The following is a 10,010-nucleotide window of genomic DNA, read 5'->3' on the forward strand; positions in this document are numbered from 1 at the left end:
GCCTCTCGCTGCAATGACCATTCTGGCTGTAGTCTAGTATGTGCAGTAACTGCAGCTGCTCTCTCAGTCTCATCAAGGTGTCAGACAATCTAATAAACACTAACGGCGGGGCTCCACCGGGCGCGTTGCGTCTCCGCGGCGTGCGTCAAAAAACGAACCGGGGCCATTTTAATGCAGTCACACAACTCAATGCGGGCAGTGGAGCCACCCTTCATTGATTAAAAAGGGAACATTCCCTGACGCTGACGCGCCCGGTGGAGCCCCGGAGTTACAATTCATCGTTCTTTGTATGCTTTGTGTAGATGTGAGCTGCCTAGCTACTGTATATGTCATGACTGAGTCATGACACTATCAGTAGGTGGACATTTATCTCTGATGTTCTAGCTGTGAGACTACTTCATTAATGGTTCGACTGATCTTTATTTACAGTCCATACAGCGAGTGATTTGTTGGACAGGGGAGACATAATATAAGTCAAAGGTTCAATTCCTATGCATATTGTATCTTCCACAAAACATCTGTCATGTTTTGTGGGAGGCAATGTATAATATCAGACAGACAGACAGACAGACAGACAGACAGACTGACTGACCAAGCAAAGCATTGAATAGCTGGCTTTGGAAGACAGTGATGACTCTGTCCAGGGACTGCTGCAGCTGGCAGTCTTCCACTCTCTCTCCCTGCTGTTTGGTCCCGTTCTGGTTATGATCCCTCTGTTCGAGTTTGGCCCGGTACTGTTGGAGCAACCCCAAGGCCCGCTGAGCATCTGAACACAAGAATGTAGGAAACATGAACACATGCCATGGAGAAAAATACAATGCATTAACAATGGCACGTTAACAATGCATTTATTTGTTGGACTCAAAATGTAGACCAGGTGGTACCCAGAGGAGCAACCTGGGGACCCCCACTATTGTGTAGGGTGCCGTGGGTCCATCATCATAGACCCACCTGACACAATAGTAGTTCACTTCATGCACCATTCCTGTCCATTCATGTTAAGATTAGGGTTTTCTTCTTCCTTGTTACTCACTAGTAAACACACACTAATATAATCAATACAAATATTTGTCAATAGGCCTGTGTGCCAAGATGTGTCAATTAATTTTCAAAAAATAAAAGACACTTTTTTTTTACTGATCATTTTGCTAAGGAACCCTTCGAAGTTGGAACGTCGGCGTCCCCTTAATTAAGGACTAGTCTGGACGTACGGTACACCGTACGAGCATCTCTGAGGAGAGTTCTAAATAGTAGGCTACAGCTGCACTAGCCTAGATACTCTCGTAGAGTAGATGTATTTGTCGATTCTGACGTCATCACTCTACGACGTCAGAATCGATACATAATAATTAATCTACGAGTCAAAATCTTAGGCTACACCTGCACTTTGTCCGAAATAATACAAACAAACAAACTATAGCTCCAAATGTGTCAGAATAGGCTACAACGAGATTAACGTAATTTGCTTTGCGCACTCTACTTTCTCCCCACATATTTTTAAACTCAACAACCGAACAAACCCGCCTCGCCTGGCAACACATGTAACGAACACAGCTGATTTCACTTCAACGTCAAATTACGACCAATAAACAAAGCGCTTTGGATATGAAGCGTTTTATTGTAATGTAACATACCAAATATTGTTTCTCAAACCGTACAGAGGGAAAAGACAGGAGAGTGAGAAACGTGTAGTTTTACCTTTCTGTCGGACGGGCATGGTGACAGACAGACAGCTAAGAGCTAATATATCCACGGGTTGTCACTTGTTGTCAGCTGAGTCCGTGTTGTTGCAGATGTGTGTGTGTGTGTGTGTGTGTGTGTGTGTGTGTGTGTGTGTGTGTGTGTGTGTGTGTGTGTGTGTGTGTGTGGCGCAGGCTGTCCCCAGTCAGTGTCCCGGGACTGATCTGATTCTGATATCTGACTGCCTCCGAACTGTGACAATGACACACCGACGACACAAAACAAATGGTCCCTCCTCTGTCTTTTTTGTCAGGAAAAAAAAGAAGCAATATTTCCACAACTACGCAAAGTCGCAAACTTCAAAGGAGCCGGGGAAAAAAGCCAAACGCTGGACTTAGAACTCTCTCTCTCTCTCTCTCTCTCTCTCTCTGGACAGAAGTTACCGTGAGAGACGGTGAGACTATAGTTTCCTACGGAGTCCGGACTATTGCTTCATTCCGCTGAGAGGATCAAAGCGCTGTCAAACCGGTTATTTGACAAGTCCTGAGAGAGAAAGAGAGCGCTCGCGCGCACGCACACACACACTGTGACCTGACACACACACACACACACACACACACACACACTCGTACCTTTGAATAGTGCCTTAAGACACAGCACAGCACGCACACACATGCACCTGACTATAGTCCCCAAAAGACAAACATGCACAATACACGCACTGCACTCATCTCGAAATGCTTTCTATTGAAGTAGGCTTGAGAGGCTCTTGCTAAGCAGCTTGTGTGTGTAGTTCAGAGCAGGAGGTATTGTCATGATAAACAGTATATTGTGCTCAGTGGATAAAAGCTGTCTGTCTGTGTGTCTCTACTGGATCTAAATGTAATCCACTCAACCACACTATCACACTGTAGCTTTGAAGCTAGAGAGGCTGATTATCACAGTCCCAGGTGTGAGTGTGTTGCATGGAAACATGTAAAGCCCTCCATCATCATCCCCTACGACTAGGTTGCTGTTAAAGAAAATCACACCCATGTGAACTGAGCGGCGCAGGCTGCCCAACAACACCGCTGGCTGGCTGCAGTTATAGTTATAGTGTGAATGGCCCTTTTAGGCTGCTCAACAGTGTGTGACCCGAATGCGACCCCAAACAGCTGCAGGGTTCAATGGGTCGGAATCGTACCCCAAACAGACAGACAGACAGTAACACAAGGTCAGTCATTGGAGCGGTAAGGCACTGCTCAAAAAGTAAAACAAAACAGAGAGAGAGAGAGAGAATGGTGTTGCCTCTCCATGCAAGTGAAAGGGCATTAAGGCAGTTCGCTACATTAATTAGTAGCAGTTATCAGTCTTACTTTGCTTGAAATCCCACTACATTTAGATGGAATCTCACTACATATAATAGAAATGAAAACATTTCTTCAGTCTTACATAGGTTGGGCTACACAACATGTTAACGTGAGCTTTGTGTGCTGAATGATATTGATAAATGTTACCCAAGTAACTAGGCCTTATTGTGGGTCGTAGGAGCGTGAGCCGTGCTGATTGGCGTATACGAGCTGAGCTGTGTGGTTTGCTGTATAAGGAGGGCAAATTGTGCAAAATAAAGTAATGCTTAGAATAAAGGTATCAGGTTGGTACCAGCAAAGTGAGAGGGAAGATACAAATACACTGAGCGGTATGTCGGCCTAGCCTGGTTCCACTTGAAAACATTTCATTGCAGAATGAACTGAAATGTTTTCAAGAGGGAGTGGTTAACCAGGCTACTGTAGGCCAGATATAGGCAATCAATGCTGCGGTAGGTCGAGGCTAGTGCAAGTGCTACGGGCCAAGATGGAGTCTGATTGGGAGTGAGTCTGCAGTTCTGCAATGAGAAGTTCATTCCATAGTTTTGGAGCTAGAAGGGAGAAGAGTCTGAGACGTGTGGAGAATTGTCCCGGCTTTTTTAGTGAATGTTCTGCCAGCCTCCCTGTGTTGGCTGATCTGAGCGCAAGAGGCGGGTTGTAATGTATTTAGGCGGATTGTAATGGTCCATTTGGTTCCATTTGTACACTTCACACACCGGTAGTACGGTACAGGGCCTTTTGGAACCCACTCAAGGTCTTTTTTGAGACCCAGAATGGCAGAATGTGTGGGGAAAAAGAGGATAAATAGAGTGGGTCTGCATACACAACCAGGCAATATTTAAGCAGACAGCTCTCACTACTAAAAAGAGGAATTATGGAGGAAAAGTGGAGGGGGGGGGGTGTGTGTGTGTGTGTGTGTGTGTGTGTGTGTGTGTGTGTGTGTGTGTTGGAGTAACTACAGTTATTCGAATTCATGGCTTAACCAGTAGGACTAATCAAAGCATCCTTGTTTCCTGTGTGTATGTAAACATACTGAATGACTGGGTACAGTAGTAGTGCTTGCTGGAAAATAAGAGCACTAGGCCTACTGTTTTTTACTAAACTGCTTGATCTCTGTGTGAAAAACACAACTTATATTATTGTCTAATATCAACAGTTCAAAACTAATATATGTTTTATTAATCAGACTACGCTCTATAGCTCGCTATGGGGTGATAATTTATAGCCCATCAAACAGCAGTCTCAAAATAGTAGATCTACAAGCTCACAATGCCCCCACGGATGCAACATTGTGAGCTTGTAGATCTGCAATTTTATAATAATATGCTTAAGCAACTTTGCTGATGTGAGGACCATACACTCTGATGTGTATGGTCTTCTATGAGTTTAGGCTAGAATTCAGATGTCCTAACAGACTAGTATCATGATGTATGTAGCCTACACAGCCGAGAAATATGCACTATACCAGATAGTACTGTCTCATATGAAGTGCTTTGTAGAATCCTCAGAGCTCCAGTATGTCAACTTATTATACAGACTGACACAAAATAATGGATTTCACACAGTGCCCAAGACCCTGACACAATGTGTGTCTGTCTGTCACCACACACTGTACATGTCTGCTTCCTACCCACAAAGACGCACGCACTCACGCAAAGCCAGCAGCTGAATACGGGTCATGGAAATGGTCTATATATTACTGTCATTGATTACAATCACAGTCAGCATATTGATTGATTTGGACTGAAGGAAAACTGTTTGCTGTACTATATATATATTTGTACATTCTAGTATCTGTCACACTCTGGTATAGCTATACGCTAACACAATAAACAAAGATCATGACATTATTATGTGCTTGTGCGTGTGGGAGAGAATTTATGCACGTCTGTCTGTGTGTGTGTGTGGGTTGTCTGGCCGTCACACAACTTATTATTTGTGTTCGGCAGAGATCTGTGTGTGCGTTAGAGAACAAGAGAAAGAACAAAAGTGCATAAATCTGCAGTCAGTACACAGAAAAATCATAGGTGCTTATTTAACTCTGTGTACATAAGTGGAGCCAGATGAACCCTTTTCTGGTCCCTTTAGGATTTTGCAGAGTAGTATGTACATATGAGACTGTGTGTGTGTGTGTGTGTGTGTGTGTGTGTGTGTGTGTGTGTGTGTGTGTGCAGTACTATGGGCGTGTACCGTGTATGCATGCGCGCATGTGTCTATATTGACGTGTATGTGTGCGTGCATGTGTCTATGGGTATGTGTGTTACCCTCCATTGTTAATTGTTCCTCTGTACCCTGGTCAGCAGGGCTGGTCTTCAGAGGCCCAGGCTGCCAGGAGGAGAACTACAGGGCATGGCACAGAAAGCATTAACCAGGCTGGACAATAAGAGTGGACAGGCCCGTCAGCTGATCCTCATATCACACACATAACCACTTAAAACAACTATTCTTATTAAACAGACTTGAGTTACAACTGTAGCCTACTTGGACCACCAAATCTCTTTGCCAAAAAATTGCAGGTCTACAAGCTCACGGCACGTCACGTTGTGCTTGTGACACACTGAGCTTGTAGTTCTGCTATTCTTGGCTCATTTCATAGTCATTTGTTTAGACTAATTTTTGGCTAATGTTATCCCCATAATGGACATAACATTGATTATTATACCGATATGGAAAGCTTTTAAAAATGAATACGTAGTTGGGAATGTAGTTCCAAATGACTATTGGATTATCAATATGGACCATAAGGAACCATTACCTTGTTGCCCATAAACCACTAGATTAGAGTAAAGCCGTGGTGCTGTGGAATGCACTACCTGTACAGCTAAGGTTAGCACCCTCCATGCCTGTGTTTAAATCGCATTTGAAGACCTAATCTGTTCTTTAGGTGTACATGTTTAAACACTGCAATTTTCTTTCCCATTCTTAACGGTTTTTGATATGTTGTTTGTAACCTTGCTCTGTGAAGCACCTTGGAACATTGTTTTGAAAGGTGCTATATAAATACAATTCATTATCATTATCATAAAGAACGATCTACCAGGACCAATCCTTCCCTGGTTTGGAGGATTTGGAGTCTCTTTAATAATGGCCATGTGTCTTTTGTCTGTATCAATCATGCAACTTGTCAAAAATCAATTTTCATCACTTTGCTATGTCAGCCCAGTTAATTTATGAAAAGCAACAGAATATTGTCTCTATCGGGTGGAAACGTCAAATGTCCAAAAAATTGACAAGCTTTAAATGCAGCGAGAGAACATGTGGATCTGTTATTTCTTTTGGCTTTTGTGTGACGCTGTATGATCAAGTGGGCTAGGGAGTAGGGCGTTAATTTATGGGGGGGAAAAAAAGAAAAACGTATAGAGATAGGAGGAATTTCTACCCGACAGCAGTGATATTATCTATAGACCATTGGCTCAGTGTTTAGAGCACATATGAATGATCAGTTCAATGTAGTGGACATGTCCTAAAACACACCGTCACCAATGAATTTCCTAGTTAGCATTGCAGCTAAATTATGTGGGAAAAACCCTAAAAAAGGATTGAACCCATTAAGACCTGAGATCTACAAATAAATACTGTATAAATTAGTAGGTCTCAAACCTTATCCTTATGCCAACGACCCCCACAAATATACAGTATGGCCAGATTGGCCACGCCCACGCACCCCCCATCTGAAAATGTCTGGGGACCGCCTGAAGGGAAGATACAGCACATACCTCACTGCAGCGTGGCACGAAGTGATGTGCAGACTGCAGATTATGTCAAGTATAACATTATTGTACTCTCTGTGTGTGTGTGTGTGTGTGTGTGTGTGTGTGTGTGTCTGTGTGTGTGTGTGTGTTATTATTATATGTACTACTGAATATGTATACTGTAGGCCTATGCCTCACATTATTGTGCAGTTTGTGCACCATTCCTTTTCTTCTTTATTTTCTAAATCCAAGACTTGACATGAATTTGATATGAATTTCTCCCTAGACATCATCTCTTGGAATGAAACTTTTCTATAGGAGCAGTGGCCCCGGGACAAAGCTCTATCTTTGTCTTGTCAGCTATGGGTCCATGTCTTCTGTTATCTCCTCTGTGGAGGGCTGAGGATCACACATATAAAATATGACATACGTAACATAGCTTTTACTGGAGAGGGAAAGAGGGAAAACTGAAAGAAGAGATACACAGCCTAGTGTACAGATGGAGCCCGAGTTACCAATAGTGACATTTTTATTATTTGTACAATAGAGACTTTAGTACATTATTCAAAACACCTCTTATATACTGAAAAAAATGGTAACGTCCCAAAGCACAAAATGGCTCCAGTATAATCGCTGCACAGCATTTTTCCCAATTTTATACATATATTATTTTTGTAAAAACTGTATCTTAAATAGTATGTACAGATAGCGTCTGCAAAATGCAATCTAAACACATGATATATTATATATATACTTCGGCAATTACATTTCTCCGCATTAATATTCAACTTAAAACTGGAAGTATGTATTTTCTTTTTAATAAATAAAGAAATAAATAGCTTCGTTAAATCATCACTAAATTCTGTCCAACTTTTATAACTCAAAAGCAGTTCTCTCTTCGGAGGTCAAAGTACTTTTTGTCACACAACAGAAGAAGCAGCATTCAAGTTGGGTAGGTGTCCTGTACTGTAAGTACTGCAGAAAGCATGAGTACATTCACAATCAATATGAATCCTTTCCAGTCGGATGTCATTCACAGCTATGTACAAGGATATTGTCCTCAGTATCACTCCAGCTCCTTACAGTATGTAGTTTAAACACATAGAAAATGACAGAGTTTATAGTCATATACATATATGTATATAATATATATATTTGTATAACACAAATTCACAATTACAGTAGAAATCCATTTTGTACAGTTAGATAGTACATGTGTAGGTCTCGAAGTCGTACTGTGCGTACTTTGATCCATAACTCTTTTTTTAAATAGTGTCCTTATAAAATATCACAATTTTTTGAGCAAAGCTAAGGTATATCAATATATTTATAAAGAATTACCTGAAACATTTAGTAAAAAATAATTATATTATCAAACCTTTTTCTGTTTTCACCACAATATCTTTGATATTTCAAACTAAGTCATTTTGGGATAGCAGGGTGGGGGTAGACAGTAAAATCACCAGTGTTCATTTATCCATTTGTAATTCTGAGACCGCACAAATGTATCCATTTGTACACTCTCCGTGTTAAATTTACACTGAGGATTTTCAGGATCTCTATGATTAAGCCAGTCTAGGCTCTCTCATCCAAAGGACCGTGGGGCTCTTCCATTTGCACCCCTAATTAAATAAATTGAACCTAATGCTTAGGAGGAGGAGCAGGGTTCCAAAAATAGCAACAGGACGTCAAGAAAAATAAAAAAGGACAGCGGAGGGATGTTGTCCTGCTCTGAATGGAACATCAGATGCTACATAGAACAGAACAAAAATCACCGCCACGAAACCCATTTCAGACAGAGGCTGCATTTACACAGAAACGGAACAATCAGACTGTTATCTCTTTGGCTCCGGCTACGCTTGTCATTTCAATGCAGTATTTGAGGTTCTGATCTTTATAGTGATTCACTTCAACAATTAATCAAGCTCGATTTATACAGCGTACAACAGTGTCACACATCGGAAATAGTCGATCTGCAGGTTAACAGGCTAAATGTGTCACATTGTCAGCTTATAGATCAGTCCACAGTGTGTCTCCATCATACGCCTGAATATAAATCATCACACTGCCATATCCACACTTACCCTGAAAATTATTATATTTTATGGCTTTATTACCGGTAATATACAGTATTTACTCTCTATCTTCATCACTTTACTTTGCACATATGCATCACTCCTTGGTGAAGAGGCGAAACATCAGGCCAGGATGGCTCCTAGCTGAAGACCCTACAGCTGGTGCTTAGGCATCGCCGGAGGTGCGTCAGGCAGAAAGTAAATTTGCTTTCTGGGAAACCAGTGACTACTGAGAAGACATCAGTTGGAGTCCAGGGAAGAGTGGAGGACTGAAGAGTGAGGTGGGATGCAGGAAGGACCAGTAAGGACAGACATAACACTAACGAACGGAATGGATAAGACATGCAGGTCATGCACTTGTGGATGAAGGAAACAACCTCCAGAGGTTTGAGAATACACCAAGGCATCAACAAGTGTCCCAGGGGGGATGACCAAATGCAACCTTGCACTTCCCAGGCATGAGAGAATGGAACAAAGACAGGTTGAGCACCACAGCTCTAATGACCCCCTGACACCAACTCCCTGGTAAACCCTCAAGCGAAAGAAAGGACCCCAACAACCGAGGACAGAAGGAAGGGCTGAACATATTAGAAAGATCCCCTGGCCATGTTCCCCAACCAACTGCTCCAACCAAAGAGTTTGAACTAGTACCACCCAAGCTGAGCGATGTGAATGATGTAGCAAGAAGAGCAAGGTCAAGATCCACCCCCGGGCCAAATGGTATTCCATACAAGCTCTACAACAGATGCCCTCAAATCCTGGAAGAGCTATGGAAACTGATGAGGCTGATCTGGAAACAACAGAGCATCTCCGTTGAGTGGCATAGAGCTGTAGCCGTCCTGATTCCAAAAGAACAGGATTCATCCACCATCAGCCAATTCCAAAGATCTTCTCTGTCATTGCCAAAATAATGACCAAGTTCCTGCCACAAAACAACTACATCGACACAAGCAGCAAGTGGAGTCTCAGGGTTCTCGGACCAGTCTGGTTAGTCGAGTTGATGTTCCCATGGAAGCAGAACATTCAGAAAGCATACGAGAGGAAAAAGGCACGGTATGCTGATTCAGTGGCAGAATGCCAAGAGAAAGCCTGGAGAGGTTGGCCTCTCAACCAACCGCTTCCTGAGGGACAGCGGCTTCATGGCAGCAAAGGTCAAGAAGGTCCTAAAGGATCTCTCAGAAGAAGCGGAAAAAGGACGTTTCTGGCTCTGGCTGAGA

The 10,010-nt window shown here is 42.5% G+C and overlaps 1 protein-coding gene across 2 annotated transcripts in view; it reads right to left on the minus strand.

Annotated features, from left to right (window-relative positions):
* LOC310860766 (disks large homolog 1-like) overlaps positions 1-1,810 on the minus strand; it is a 159,646-nt gene extending 157,836 nt beyond the window's left edge. For both annotated transcript variants that reach the window (XM_083767922.1, XM_083767921.1), the window contains exons 1-2: positions 1,699-1,810; positions 593-766 (exon numbers count right to left, since the gene is read on the minus strand). In XM_083767922.1, coding sequence (XP_083624048.1) covers positions 593-766; positions 1,699-1,717 — 193 coding nt within the window. In that variant the 5' untranslated portion in view covers positions 1,718-1,810. The remainder of the gene's footprint in view (positions 1-592; positions 767-1,698) is intronic.
* Positions 1,811-10,010: the final 8,200 nt, after the last annotated feature.

This window comes from Protomyctophum parallelum, assembly GCF_964188405.1.
Source record: "Protomyctophum parallelum genome assembly, chromosome: 6".
NCBI classification, from domain to species: Eukaryota; Metazoa; Chordata; class Actinopteri; order Myctophiformes; family Myctophidae; genus Protomyctophum; species Protomyctophum parallelum.